Below are 15,716 nucleotides of genomic sequence, written 5' to 3' on the forward strand. Positions count from 1 at the left end.
GTACATGTGCTACTCAAAGTGCGCCCTGTAAATTTTGATAAAGTAAGTGAGAGAGAGAGATTTTTCCAAGTAACATCAGGAACTTTTTGTCCCAACATAACCACACGAATGCTGGCCCGAACATGTTTTTCACAGTGTTCATTTTCTGTAGAATTCAGTCACTGTTTCATTAACCCTGTTCATTCTTTTAAGGGATTGTTCAACATTTTGGGAAATACTCTAATTTGCTTTTCTTACAGAGAGTCAGTGGTGATAGAAGCACTGAGATCTCTCACTTAAAAGCGGCTGAGGAGCCAAATATTTCTCTCAGGAGTCGGTAGAGAGCAAAAACAGAGCTGACAGAGAGTGAATATTGGACTTACATTCACCAGGTGGACAGAAACACGACTCCAAATGAATGATGGATGTGGAAATAAGCATCTGTTTGCTAACAAGTTCAACATATTCAAAAAAAAAAAAAAAACAGTTTCTGCAGGTTTAAGTAAAAGTAGCAATTCCACAACGAAAAAAAACTCCATTACAATTAAAAATCCTGCATTTAACATCGTATTTAAGTAAAAGTACACTAGTATTGGTAGTAAAATGAACTTAAAGTAGCAAAAGTAAAATGACTCGTAATGCAAAATAGACATTTAGAGTGTTATATTTTTCATATATTAGAATATCAGTGCTGATTCATTGACAGATATGTATAAGCATCATTTTAATGTTGTCAAGGTAGAGCTACTGTTGGGTAGTCTAATCTATAACGATGCATATTTTACAAATTGATAATTTTACGTATAAAGTATTGATCTGAAAAGTAATTATAGCTGTGAAATAAATGTTGTGGAGTAAAAAGTACAATATTTGACTCTGAAATGCAGAGGAGTAGATGTATAATGACATGGAAGTAAAGTACAACTTAAAATGATAAGAACGGTACGAAATGTACCTTGATTATTTCCCTAGAAGTGAAAAAATACACTTACTTCAAAGCTGTCTGTTACACATTGTATCTTGTTTGATTAAGGCGTACATAGACAGAAATGTGAAGATGACATTTTAAAGAGGACAGATCATGCATATTTGCAGGTCTACGTTTTTGTTCTGGGGCTCTACTGGAATGTTTTTGCTTGATTTACAGTTAAAAACTCCTTATTTGTCTCAGTCTGGCCTGACTTCTGACATTCTGGAAGGTGCAAACAGAAGTGGAGAGAATTCTTCTGTTACTGGACTTCTTATTACTGTTCTTTACTCTTAATGGAAACTTCTCAAAAACATCTGCATGTCCCAACAACAAATCCAACAACCTATGGAGCAACCTTAGCGACAAAAGCGTCAGTTCGACGGGGAGGTAACTTTGCAAACGGAGCGTTAAGAGCAGGTTGAAGCCCTGACTTTTGTCTCAAAGGCAGCATTTTTAAATACGTTCACCTCAAGTTTTGGGACAATGTAACAGTATATAAATGACATAAAATCACAAAAAGCATAATATGTCCCCTTTAACGTTGCAGTTAAACGGCATGTGTCTTAACCAGCAGGCTACTGGGGCACGCCGCCCCTTAAGGTTTTAGGAGGATTCACTTCCTGAAACTATTTTTGGCTAACAACAGTTTATCCGTTTGCAAATTACTTACAGTTTTTCTGGCAATAACGTGTGTTGCCAGATAGGTCAGTGAACAAAGGTTTTGATGCACGATCATGCACGATGGTACCAAACCTGACAAGCTCACTGTGTTTGTTCACTGTTGGAATGAAACAGGGTTTGTTTACTGCAGCACAAATGGAAACAAACACCAAATCCAATGACAACAACAGTACCGCTCCAGTACTATATCTAACAAATAATTAAGTGGTGCCTGGGCACATATCCACCTTCATTTGCTTCAGCTGTAAAACTCCTTTCACTTCTTCTCACGCAAAATGAAAACAATGCCAAAAAAAACAAAGGACATCAACGACACAAAGAGGATTTTCACCAGGTCTCTTAATTTGCTTATTACGTAAAGAAATATCCTCAAAGACATTCACTCTTTGTTGTAAAACTGGAGGATATACTGTCTATTTTTTATAAAGAGGTTTAAAAGCAATAAATCACTCTGTGGTCCAGTGCCAGGAAGAATTTATTTCAAGGTCACACTGTTTAATTGGAATTTATACCCTTCAGCTGTGGCTCTAAACGAGGACCAGTACTGATGTCTCAGTGTGTGTGTTTGCATCTGTTTGTCTGGGTTTTTTTTACACATTTGGTTTGTAAACCGTCTTTAAAAATTTAGCACATCACTTTGCTTTTTAAATGTGCTTTCTAAATAAAGTTACTACCCGTCTTTGACTGTAATCCATGCAAATGATCTGCGACTGTGAACCCCGCAGGAAATGTGTCCAATCATGCAGTGTCATGTAAATTTTGACTTGAATAAACGGAGAGATTTAAGGAATGCTCTGTGAAAATGTGCATCTTTAGTGAGGAGATTTTTGCCAAAGCAGACGCTGCACTCAAAGTCAGTTAAATGCAAATCTGATAGAAATAGAAATACATATGTTTAGAGTTCAAAGTTCATTTCAAGTGTCGTTATACAATGCAGGAATGCACAAAAATATTAAAATATTTTAAATTAGAATGGAATAAAACAATAAAATAGAACAAAGCAGCATTAAAGAATAAATTACAAAGGAAAAACTATATTTTATAATTAAGGAATATATAGTTACTTATATATAGTACATACAAATAGTATATATATGCTGTATATACCCACATAGTTTGACAATGTGTGCAAAATAAATGTAATATGCAAGTTATGTGCAAAAAAAAGCATAGAGATAGACAGTAAATAGACAAAATACTTGTCAGATATGGATTCACACTAAAACTGGATTCCTAAAAACTCCATTAGAAGTGAAAAAATTAACAAAACTATAAATAATGTGTATTTTATAGGGTCAGTACGTTGCAGAACTTTGTCTTCTTATCTTAACTTTTGACTTTGGCATAATTCTCAACACAGATCTTTCTCTTAAAGCTCTCTAGGATATTGCATTTGGGGTTTGGGGAATATTGCGAGCTAGGTAATCTTGATTGGGGATGACAGTCGCCTTACACCGTCAACATGCTATTTCTACCCAGCTCATTGCACATTATTGCCCTCAGGCAACCCAATCCCATTTTATCTCCCACCCTCCCCAAAAATCTTCTCATTATTAAATCATGTGTTTAGAATCATCAGCCTCCATCTCAGGCCATGTGATACATGTGATACATGTTTCTCTGCTTTGGTCTTTCATCCATTTTTACGGTTTTTGACTCCAAAACAGAGTTCGTCTCCAGGATGGATGACTTTGAAAATGTCACCCTCATGCTACAAGGTTGATGTGGAAATGGACATAATGTTGTGATGAATTGTCTCTCGAGGCAATTTTAATAATAATGATGGCAACACTTATTAATTATTACAACTGTGTTTTATATTGTCACTCGTTATCTGTTCAAACAGCAGCTTCCACTCATGGATACCAACAGCAGGAGTTACACTCGTTAACAGATACATTAATAAACAAACTGCAGCGAATCAGATTGAATCGTCATTTCATTTTCACTTCGTTATTCACTCTGACATCATGTATATTCGTAGAGAGACCTTTCGATCATATTGTCTCTCACCGTTTTCGGTCGACACAGAAGCAGCAGTGGTGGATGTTATAAGCAGTAAACTAAATGTTTTTCTCTTTAATTGAAGGAAATATGCCAATGCAAGAGTTATTATTGCTGCGAGTCAACTGCATCAATCTTATCGACCCTCGACACCATTTTTGCAGCTATTTTTTTTTTTTCTCTGGCACAAGAAGATGACATCTCTGCTCTTAATCTTAACTGGAGGAGACAGCTGTGAATGAGCACAACCTCAGACCTATTTCATATCACTGAAAAATTAGAGAGGCGGGCAGCAGTTCAGAGGTTTGGAGCGAGTCGAGTGTCGACAGAGTAGGTTTTTGCTTTTTTGGCTAAATGTTTGGTGAAAGTAACCTGAGAGCAAAGTACAAACTGTCTCCTAAAGCAAACAAGCACTCCATGCCATGTTTCATTATTTCTGGATGTTGACAGCTCTCGAAAAACCTCTTGCAAAAGAAAATCACACACGGCAGCTTTTAACCGTGTCAGCGAGTGCTCTGCAAACTTCTCTTTCTCCTCTCACCGAGCTCTCGAAACAGGTTGACTGTCACCGGAGAAGCTGTCTAACGACCCGTGGAGACAACCTGCCTCCGTATGAGGGTCAGACCTGTCCAAACCTGCTCAGCGGAAAATGTTTCCATACAAGACGAGCGATTTAGTGTATGACACATACGTGCTTTCACTGCTGATCATTGAAATCCTCCACCGCTGACAGAAACCCCTGACCTGAAGATGGAATGATTTTCCAAAACTGTTTTTTTGCAGCTGATGCCTACCACATAATCATTTCCACCTGTTCATGTTATTATGCAGCAGGCACCAGAACTAATTTAATTTGAAACATGCTTATGATTAAATTAGCTGACCCGCAAGCTTTAGTCTCGGACATTTACCCACAGGATGTAAGATTCAGCGGCCTCAAAACTCACCTGTGCCCCTGCAGACAGCTGCCGACGTAACAAATATCATCTTTAAAAATATTCTGACACATCTCCCTTCAACTTTAAATTGCCTCATTTACGGTATTTCAGTTCCACAGTGGCCTATTTAACGAATTGCATTTCCTTCAGTTTAATTTGAAATGACAAATGTGAAATTTGTTTCAGATTATTGCATTTCTGTCTGTGTGGATGTGGGCACAAAATGTGTGTGCCATGATACAGCAGGCCGGCATGGAAAAAAATTTTCACATCATTTGTCAGAGTCTTCATGCCATCCTGCCATTACGTGGGTTGCATCAGAAATTTTTTTTTTTTTTAATAGAAAATAAACACCCTTGTCAAATTGGTTCACTTTATATGCTTGAACACTGTCTTTTCATTTAAATAAGGAGATAGATTTGACAAATGCTTGTAGTAAAACTGACAATAATCACCTTTTCCGACACCTTTTGTGGACAGCTTGACAGATGAGTAATATGGGTAGCGGCGAGTTTTGTGCAAATTATTGGAGAAACACAGGTTTGATTACAGGTCATTCGATGGCGAAAGCGGGCGTCTAAATGTAAAGAATAATAATAATGCTTAGGCGGAGGGTGGTAGACTGTCCTGACAGCAAACGTGTGAAAAATCACAGCTTGTAAGAATACCTCTAATGATATCGCTCCCTATTAGTCTCAAACACAGAAAAAGGTCACATTGCCGCTATGAATCGAGCAGGAATTCACATCTTGTATTTTATCCACACAGCACTTGAGACATGAAGGAAATATGTGGAAAAATCAAAAATGACTCACCTCAGCTTTTAATCAGAGCCTTCTGTCCCCTTTTTTCTTCTCTCGCTCTCTATGCAGATAACGTTTATAGAAAATGTCTCGCAAATGGGACATGGGCGTTGAAGGGGAACTACTCCATGTGTAAGGCCATACTTCACGAGGAGGTAAGAGTCTGGTCTGTTTCTGTGCATGTGTCCTGATTAATGAGGCTTTTCATGTAGACCCTCAAAGCATGGAACAGCTCCATACGTTAATCAGAAAAGCAACAACAAAGGCAAGGCTACAATGGAAGATGAATGCAGCGGTTCTACTTGAGCCTTATTTACAGTAAATATGGATTCAGGCTTTGGGTTCCTTCAGAGCCTGCAGCCTTGAAAGGACACCACAGTCATAAACACTTTAAAAAAATACTGTGAATATGCCTGAGAGCATGACTTGAAGGTTCAAAAGCATAACAAATGTTTTAAATTTGCATTACACAGGCGCTGGCACTGTGCAGCGTTCATTGTCATGTCATCTCGCACGTGCAGTTGGGGATGCTCGGTTGGTTTTATATGTAAGTGGGAGCCTGAAATCTCTTTATCAACCTGCAGTTATTCCTCCTCTGAACACAAGAAGTGTCTCATTTCAGTAATTTCCTCAAAAGAAAAAGTGACAAAAAGCACCGATCTCCCGGCGATGTGAGCAAGTTGTGAAAAGGGAAGAGAACGAGGTCGGCCTGTTTTGGTTGAAAACGACAGCGTGCTGCTGTTCAGGTCCTGCTGTGCTCCAGATTTGTAGCCATTCACATGTTACTGTGGTGTGTTTTTTTTTTTTTTTTTTGTGCATGTTCTCCGCCTCCACCTGGATGATGTATTGTGATGTGATGAGCGATTATTTTAATTATAAATGAACAGCAAGACAGAACACACAGACCCAAATCAGCTTCTTTTTTTAAAGTACTGTATGTTAAATATAAAATGATGATACATATATATATAAATATAATAGATATAACTTAGTGGAAAGATGAGACACAGTATGTTTGTTTTGCTTGGCTTCACCATCTGCTGAAACTGAATATTAAACAGCTGAGTTGAGTTTCCATAAACATTACAACCCTGTGCAGGTTCAGAGAGCTCTGTCTGTCTGTTTGTATGATGCAATCAAATCCTCGTCTTCTGTTTTCAAGGATAATGTTGTGTTATTCTGTATTTTTTTCTTACTGTCAACCAACAATGAGTTAGTCTGTCTTTCTGTGGCCTTCAACACCAGTCAGGAGAGACTTCATTAGAGTGAACAGTGATGCACACATGCACAATAATGATGAGAAATGTTGAAAAGTCTTTGGTGATTGGACCCCATCGTGATGTGATCGTAGTTTTTAAAGCGGTAGGGGGAGGAGGTCGCAACGATTTGCACTGAAATGACAGCTGACAGCAACAGATTTAAAGTTTAGCAGCAATGGTATGATTGGCTGAAAGAGACTGTGGTAAATCATCATATCTATTATTCATGATACATATTGACTACTGTACTTATTTTTCCTACGGGGGACAGCAGACGGGGGGGGGGGGGCTCTATCGGCTGAATCCAAATGTCGACCCTCTGGACCTGCAGACTGAGCCCTCGTGGATTTCAGTCACAAGTGTTCACTGTCATCACTGTCAAGTCTGCGAGCTCACTGGGCCACAAGTGGATAAAAATGCACCCTGTAGATGGGACTTCAGACCTCGAGAGCTTTCACAGAGATAAATTGAAATTCCTGACTCTCATTTCAAAGTGTTTTCTGAACAGTTCTTAATGGCTCTGAATACGTGCAGGTCTGCTGCTTCGCTCTCAGCAAATCTAGTCAGAACGCTCAGTGAGATTTTGCCTTTACATGAGCTGCTAAACTCAACTGAGGACTTTCACATTGTAGACAGACAAAAACCAATGTTTGCCCGTCTACTTTAGCAGATTAAAATAAACAAATGCACATTATAAAGCCTGTTATAGGCCTGTTATGTGTCTAGATTATCCTCTCTACATCACAACAAAAAAGTCGTTAAAAGTAAATATTTTACACAGCCTATTATTATTATTGCATTTTTATTATTTATAATAATAATTAATAGTATTCTTTACATCGTCACTTTATAGCCTATCGCTCCAGGATTATGGGTAATCTCTAGGACTCTCTAGAAGTCTGCAGAAAGTCCACTTGAGGGTCCTTGTGGACTTGGGAAGCACTCGCAGACTTCCCAGGAACGCGCCCTAAAAGTCTGCGAGTCTGCGAATGCCGTGAAGCTCGTCTGGACAGTTGGATTCAGCCATTGTTTGTTTTCGCAGCCTCCTTTCAACAGTATCCGGAAGCTGACCAATCAGAATGCAGTGGGCTCAACAGGAGGCGGGGCCTTAAAGAGACAGGAGCTAAAACTGCCTGTTTCAGGGCTGAACTGAGGGGTTGCATAAAGGACCAGTATAAGATAAATAAGTAGTTTTTTTTTTTAACTGTAAATCATGCAAATATATTCCAGTAGACCCACAGAATAAAAAATATAGACCTGGAAATGAAATATGCATGATATATCCCTTTTAAAAACGGATTTTATCTAAATCATGAAGGCGTGTTTCCCTGCCAATTAAGTTACCAGCTACGGTATAGTTGAAGTCATTTGTACTTGTGAGCATGAGTGAACATTGTTGTGGAATGAGAGCCTTCATTTAGTGGAGAAGTGACTCCCTGAGTCCGATGTCCAATCGATCCCCAGCAGAAGATGGATATAGAGTGTCTGACCTTTAAAATGTGTGTTTGATTTTTCTCCTTTTGTAGCCATGAAATAAATCACCGGGTGGCAGCGGCGGCGTGATTGACATCAGGGGGAAAAAGGAAGGAGAGTTGAAGTAGATTCACTTTAAAGTTCAGTCAGTATTGAACCCGGATATTCAGCGGTCCCACTGGGAAAAGGAACTGAGTGGATCAAACGCTTATTGGAAAGTTTGTTTGAAGGAGAAAAAGGGAGAAAAAAAAAAATCCTCTTTTCCTTTTGGGATTCGCTGGAGGTTATTCTCTCAAATATACGATAAGTTTCTGTGTTGTTTCTTACAGAGGGAAAGTGAGTCACGTTTGCTTTTGACACTTGTGGCCCACACATATTGTGAGACCTGAGGCTAGTGGTGGGTGGGTCTTATATTATCCTCTTGTCATCCACCCCCTCCTCTCAGAGCTCTGCTATCCATTTTAAAAACCTCCTGCTTGCTTGATTTGTGCCCTGATGTGTTAGCCAGTTCTGCACAAGAGAGTATATTTTACAGGAAGTCTATTTTAATACAGGACCCACATATATGTATATTGAAAGAGTTTATGGTCGCTTTAATCATTCTTCCTGTCTATACTACCCTGGAAATGATCCTTTTATAGCTTCATCTCTCTGTAAAGGATTGGGGGGTAAAATCCACAGTTCAGGTTCGGTGAAAAAAATGTATTCTACCGTGCTAAAGGGATAAGGATATGTCCTGGTAGTTGCAGACAAAGCACCAACGATAAACAAACTCACAGGACAAAAATACGCGTACGGTTTGTTTAACTCAATCTGCTGCTGAAGCCTCATATTCAACTGTAGATTTTGTCCCCTGTCTCATATGGGTTCACCTCGCTCGAAATAAACTAGTTCATGACGTCTAATCAGGTCTAAAAACAAAAGTGTTTGTAGGTGGAGAGAAAAAGAAAGGCTGCAGTCACACTTCTTTCCCTGATCCAAGAAATAAGTGTTTGTCGTGTGTCTCGGTAGGGACACGATTTTAGACAGTCTCCCCTTGAAGGTGTGTGAACAGCAACACTCTTCCTCCCCTCAAGTCATGTTTAACTCTTCTTATGTTAACACTGTATTAGGCTAAAAAGCTTTCATGTCTGCTGCTCCCTCCGCTTAAAACCTTTCTTGATTTAAAATAGTAAAATGTGTTTTTTCTTTGTGAATTTAAATCTTTGCTGCACAATTTATGTGTTTGTCTCTCTTCTGACTACCAATGTTTGGGATATTTTAGAGTCTAGATGTGTCAGAGTTATTGTTTAGATTGGTCAGAAGCTGTTTAAATATCCAAAAAGCTCTTTTTTGTAAGCATACTAACATGTTTACAGTGGAGTCACACTATGAAGGGATCACTTCATGGACAGTTTAGTTTGGAGCAATGATTATAGAAACCTACAGCTGCAACTATTAGTCAATTAATCGATTAGTTGCCAACTATTAAATTAATCGGCAACCATTTTTATATTTAATTATGTTGTAATATATGTTTTGAGTCCAGATTCTCTGGTTCCAGCTCCTCACATGTGAATATTTTCTGGTTTCTTTGGTCTTCTATCACAATAAACTGAATATAATTGGATTGTGGACATTTGAGGACTCTGTCTTGGGCTTTAGGAAACAGTCATCGACCTTTTTCACCATGTTCTGACATTTTATTGACCAAACAACTAATCGATTAATCAAGAAAATAATCAATAGATCAATCAATAGTGAAAACAATCATTAGTTGCAGCCCCACAGCAACCATTAACATGACGTGAGTATTTTATTACAGTAGACTTGTAAAAATCCAAACCTACATGCTGGGAGACACATTACTAGACGAGACTGTCCTCACCAGTAAAACCAGTCACCACTGGTTTGTTCAAACACCTAAAGCAACCTGTTTATGATTTCCTGACAATCAGCCTCTACTGGTCAAGAAAGTATTTATTAGAAATGTGTCCATTGAGCTATTTTTCATTTTACATATGTACATGAATCACGACGTACTTCAAGACTTAAATGTCGACTGAAGAGACGAAAACCAGCAGCAGATGAAAAAACATCAGATCAAACAAACAGAAATGTCATATTTTCATTTTCATTTTTAATTAATGTCATTAAATGTTTTCCCACATGGTATTTCACCATTTGACGTTTGACTGACACTCTTTTAATTACATCCTATTGTTGCGCCTTCTTCTTCTGCAGTGGTTTAATGACCTCCCGACTGGCGCTACAGTAGCTGTTTATCTCGACATCCCAACTCCTAATATTAACATCATGGCAATGGATGATAATGTGCATTATTTTGTTGGGGTTTTTTTTGCTGATATTCTGGAAATGTGGTTAAAATTTAAGCTACATTCGGATGGAAACCTAGCTAGAGTCTTCTCTCAGAGGAGGAAGTAGCGTGACATTGTTAGAGCTCTGCAAAAGCTCTTTGATAGAAGGTTGGGGGAGCATCAGTTTCCTACCAACAGCAGATTGGTTGTGCAGAAAAAACGGTCCCGCTAATACATGTCCCTGTATATATATATTAACAAAGCATCGTACAGACACTGATGTACATTTACGAATCAAAGGAGAACAAGTTGACATGGAGACAGCATGTCATCCGTCCGCAGTTGCTGCTGCACCACAATATCGTGAATGGGTCAGATGACGTGATTTGAGGGTGGGCGCGGCAGGGATTAAACGTGCCCGCGTTTAATCTCGGCGTAGACACCAATAGGTTACATAAATCCACTTACAGCACAGATTACTGTTGGTAGTGTGAGGGAAATCTGATCACAATGGATATCTGAGTCACAGACAGTGGTCTTAGACACAGATTCAGTGGAAGATGAGACTGTGTTCTATGTAAAAAAAAAAAAACCTTTGGCGCCAGGAGACCTCATGTGTGTACTGCATATGTTTGTGTGTGTGTGTGCTTGCAAGCATCCACGTATTTATTTGAAAATCACAGCAGGAGTCAGCTCAAAAAAAAAAAACTTAGAAAAAATAGGACAAAGGATGTTCAGATTTTTGTATCTCTTTGTTATCTTGAAAATCTTATCTCTGTAAATCAGAAAATACCCGAAAGACTCACAGTTCTTCTTTTCTTCCCTGCAGAAAAAAGGCAAGATGCACTACCAAATAGCTGTGATTATAAACTTCCTGGGTCACTGCATCTCAATGGTGGCTCTGCTCATAGCCTTCTTCCTCTTCTTGTGTTTGAGGTAAGTGTTGTTCTCTCCGCCGTCCGTCCACTGATAATCCTAAAGACATCCTAGATGTGACAGAAACGTCAGTATTCTCGAGATCCCTCGTTCAAAGCGCCTCTCGTTCTTATTCAAAAACCATTTGGTCATGGGATGAAACCTTCCCTATCTCAATCCCGCAGATGTAAAAGGGTTTAGACGCCCGCAAAAAACTAGGGCACATTCCCCACAAACGGGAATAATAGACCCATCTCAGAAAAGCGCCGAAAAAAAAACAAGATAGTTTTTTTTTTTTGCGGAGGCCTGCTGGGACGACTGGTGGAGGTGGAATGGGTTTCTCTGACAAACCGAAATAAACCGAGCGTTAACGAGAGAAAGGTCTTAGCACCCTCAACAGCCGTGGCTGTTATCGATCCTCGAGACACCCCCGGGGAGTGCGAAAAGCGTGAAAGGCCACAGAGAGGAATAATGAATAGAAGCTCTACAGAACGGCGTTTATGCACAACCCGTGTTTGTGGGCCACAGTGGCTTGGACAGGGAGGGCAGCAGCAGGGGAAGGGAGGGAGGGAGGGAGGACGAGTGTCGGCCGGACCGCTAAAAATTGCATTAGGGCAGTGAAGGAGTTTGGCATTTAATACTCACCTTCCCCACTTGGTAATGAGATTGAGTTGGGAACCATTTAGGAGAAAGGGGGTGCTGCTGTCAGTGTGATGGAGAGAAAGGTTGACACTCCTGCTCAGGGTTGTGGAACTGGAAAGAGAAGTTAGAGAATCACAGCAGAGAGAGGAGGAAGAGGAAGAGGAAGAGGAAGGAAGCAGGATTTTCAAGGCTACTGAGAAAAAAGTTCATCTGAAAGACAGTGATAGTGATAGTCAGAGCATCTTTAGATTCTGTGATGTGCAGCGATTAGTCGATTAACAGAAAATTAATCGCCAACTATTTCGATAATCGATTAATTGAGTTTTATGGTTCCAGATTCTTAAAGGGAATATTTTCTGGTTTCTTTAGTCTTTTATGACAGTAAACTGAATATTTTTCTTTTTTCTTTTTCAGTTGTACCTTTGCAGCTTTTGGGAAACAGTGATCAATATTTTTCATTGTTTTATGAAATTTTATAGACAAAACGACTGATCGGTTAATTGTGAATATAATCAACAGATCAATTGACAATGAAAATAATCGTTAGTTGCAGCCCTTGAGTCAAATATGATAAAGCTATAAAGACAGTGAAATGACAGTCAGAGCATCTGTAGCTTCTGTGATGTGTTTTCAGTCAAATACAGCTGCAATGATCTGTCGATTAATCGATTAGTTGATGGACAAAAGTATTGGACCAACTATTTTGATAATCGATTGATTGTTTTGAGACAAGAATTCTCTGGTTTCTTTTATGATACTAAACTGAATATCTTCAGGTTGTGGACTGTTGGTTGGTACAAAACAAGACGTTTCAGGTTGCATTTTGGGATTTTTGGAAACAACGATGGACATTTTTCACCGTCTTTTGACCTTTTAGAGACAAAACGACTAATCGGTTAGTTACAATCACAGAGTGAAACACAACACAACAAACACTTAATTATCTTAAAGGTTTTCTTTTCATAAAATCTGTTATGTTCCCTTAACGCAAAGACACAGGAGTGTTTCATCTGAGCAAAATTAACGCTGTGAAAAATATGTTTTTATTTGTCTCACTGTGTCTCTAACAAAGACCTGTCTGCAGGAGGGTTCGGCTTTCCTCTTAATTAATACACATCAGGCCATGCTGCCCCCACCGGCATGATGCCAACGTGAGGTCACACAGCGTAATGAATACAACTGTTTGAGAAAACCTCCCTCTCTGTGCTTCTGGCGTGGCAGTTGCTGCCTTTGTGATACTAATAGCAGCTCCAGTAACAGTGTGACATAGTGGGAGAAAATTAGCTGCTTGTTTGTAGGACAACACAACGTTTTTCTACCCTGAAGGCTGCTTTTTTAAAAACTCTTGTGTAATATTATAATTATTCGAAACTAAAGTAGTTTTTGCATCTGTATGCAGCTGTTATTGTGTTAATAAGAGGGTTATTTTCTTATAAGAGCTCCATGGTTAATAAAAATGGAAAAATGGACGATAATACGCTGTGGAAAATTCTTACTCATGCACGTCTGCTCAGTCAGCACAAAGCCAGTGCAAGTGACACCTATTAAAAATTAATGCATGCTAAAAAAGAAATAGTCATTCATGGTTGGCAGAGGAGAAAGCAGGCTTTGCTGGCTGATAATGCCGTCAGCTGGTGACAACAAACGAAGCTGTCACTACAGTGACCGAGGTTGGGTTGTTCTGTCCGTTCAGTTGTGAGTTTCTATTTTCGACCGCTTGCTCAGAGGCAGTTGGGCAGATTTTAATTGTATCCTAAGGTCGATTTATTTACAGCATTAAAAAAAAAAAAAAACATGAGACTTTCAAGACATGGTACAAAGAAAAGTGCAAACAGTGGGAATGAAATGTTACTTTATATTATATTAAACGTGAAGGGTACTGGGAAGTGATGTTGAAATGCTACTTCGAGGCTAAATCTCTTCATTATTCATAGTCATCATCTCCTTTTATCTCATTGTTGAAGAAAAGCTAAATACCGTGAGTTTAATGTCTTTGTATAAAATACACTAGAACACTTAAACTCAGCAGGAAGAGATATTTAATTCAGATATTTCCCACCAGTCTGGTCACATGTTTGCTTTTACATTAGACTGTTTTTCCCATCTTTTTTTGTTTTTATCTCCACAGTATGATATCATATTATTTTCCCAGGCACCGCAGGAGAAATGTTGGAAAAACGGCATAAACATTTCAGCACACGGGTTTATTTTCCTCTGTTTCTCTCTCTCTCTCTCACAGGAGCATCCGCTGCCTGAGAAACATCATCCACTGGAACCTCATCACCGCCTTCATCCTGAGGAACGCCACCTGGTTCATCGTCCAGCTGACCATGAGCCCCGAGGTGCACGAGAGCAATGTGGTACGTGTCACTTCTATCCGTTGAGCTTTTATATAAGTACAAAAAACACTTAGTTTTAGCTGTAAAGATTATTAAAATTCTACAAATGTGTATTAATCTGCCTCTGAAAATAGTCCCTAACATAGGCAGTTGCTTTATTGCTAAAAACTACAGTGCCCAGCATTTTTTAGGAAATTACTGAATCTTTTTAAAAAATGAAGATATATATTTGAGACCCTTTTTTAAAGATTAATGTCTTTAGTAGGATTCAGTGGGTTTAGAGCTGAGAGCCAAGGTACAGAAGTCAGAAACTATTGAGAGACAACTTTTGGTCTTTTCATGGAATTTGCTGATGATATGAAAAATAGAGAAGTACATCAACCTTATCCTTTAAAGTCCTGTTTATTTCTAGTAATATATATTAATTTATATTTCAACAAGTATTCCAAAGTGTTCTCCAGTTTCTATTTGAAATACTATATACTATATAATTATACTGGCAGATGTTTTCATTTTGTATTAAGAAAACAACATTTATAGCACAATAGATTGAAACAACTTGATAATATGGTAATTTTTGTACAGTTTGGTATCTAAAAGAGTTCAACTGGAACTCATATTTTGGATAAAATTACTTAGTGGAAAACATATGTTTAACCCCCCAGAGCACAAATTAGGAAATGTATGCTTTTTATTAAAAATACCAGTCAAAAGTTCAGACACACTCTCTCGTTCAAGGGAATTGGAAAATGTGTCCAAACTTTCGAACATTAATGTATTTGTGAGACATTTTTTTAGGATTTACGTCTTCAGTAGGAACCAATAACTTGAGGCTGAGCGTCACAGACAGGATAGAAAAGTCAGATTATATTGACAGACGGATTAACACATAGTTGGTTTCAATCTTTTCATGGGATTTGTCGACAGCTTATCCTTTCCTCCATTAAGCAACTAGACCGCTTGGATTTCTAATCAAACCTGTACTTGCTGGCTAAACATGATCCTGCCTTAATGGGAGAAATTACCAATCTCATACAAGCTCCACAAAACTGAATCATTCTCTTTGTACCAAATCTATTTGAAAATTGACTTCACGGTTTTGTTGTGTATTGCAGAAAAACTAAGTGGGGCAAAAAACCTTTTTATTCTCTTGTAGAAATGAACAATGACAATCAACATATTTTAACTAGACTGTTTTCAAAGTTCTTCCTTACTAGTGTCTCGCTTTGAGTTGTGAGAGTCTGCTGCTGCATTCACGCACTTCAGATGGGTGTCAAATTAGAGCAAAAAAGTGCCAAAATGTGTTTAAGTAAGGTGTTGGGTCGTCGCCAGAACAGCTTCAATGCTTCTTGTCATAGATTTCTCAAGTGTGTGGAGCTCTACTGGAAAGATGAACACCGTTCTTCCTAAAGATTT

At 38.6% G+C, this 15,716-nt stretch overlaps 1 protein-coding gene across 2 annotated transcripts in view; it reads left to right on the forward strand.

Annotated features, from left to right (window-relative positions):
* The window catches only part of LOC122971477 (corticotropin-releasing factor receptor 1-like), a 68,370-nt gene that overhangs the window by 34,581 nt on the left and 18,073 nt on the right, over positions 1-15,716 (forward strand). For both annotated transcript variants that reach the window (XM_044338148.1, XM_044338149.1), the window contains exons 5-7: positions 5,445-5,530; positions 11,234-11,340; positions 14,201-14,321. In XM_044338148.1, coding sequence (XP_044194083.1) covers positions 5,445-5,530; positions 11,234-11,340; positions 14,201-14,321 — 314 coding nt within the window. The remainder of the gene's footprint in view (positions 1-5,444; positions 5,531-11,233; positions 11,341-14,200; positions 14,322-15,716) is intronic.

Source organism: Thunnus albacares, chromosome 20 (assembly GCF_914725855.1).
Source record: "Thunnus albacares chromosome 20, fThuAlb1.1, whole genome shotgun sequence".
In the NCBI taxonomy this organism is placed as follows: domain Eukaryota; kingdom Metazoa; phylum Chordata; class Actinopteri; order Scombriformes; family Scombridae; genus Thunnus; species Thunnus albacares.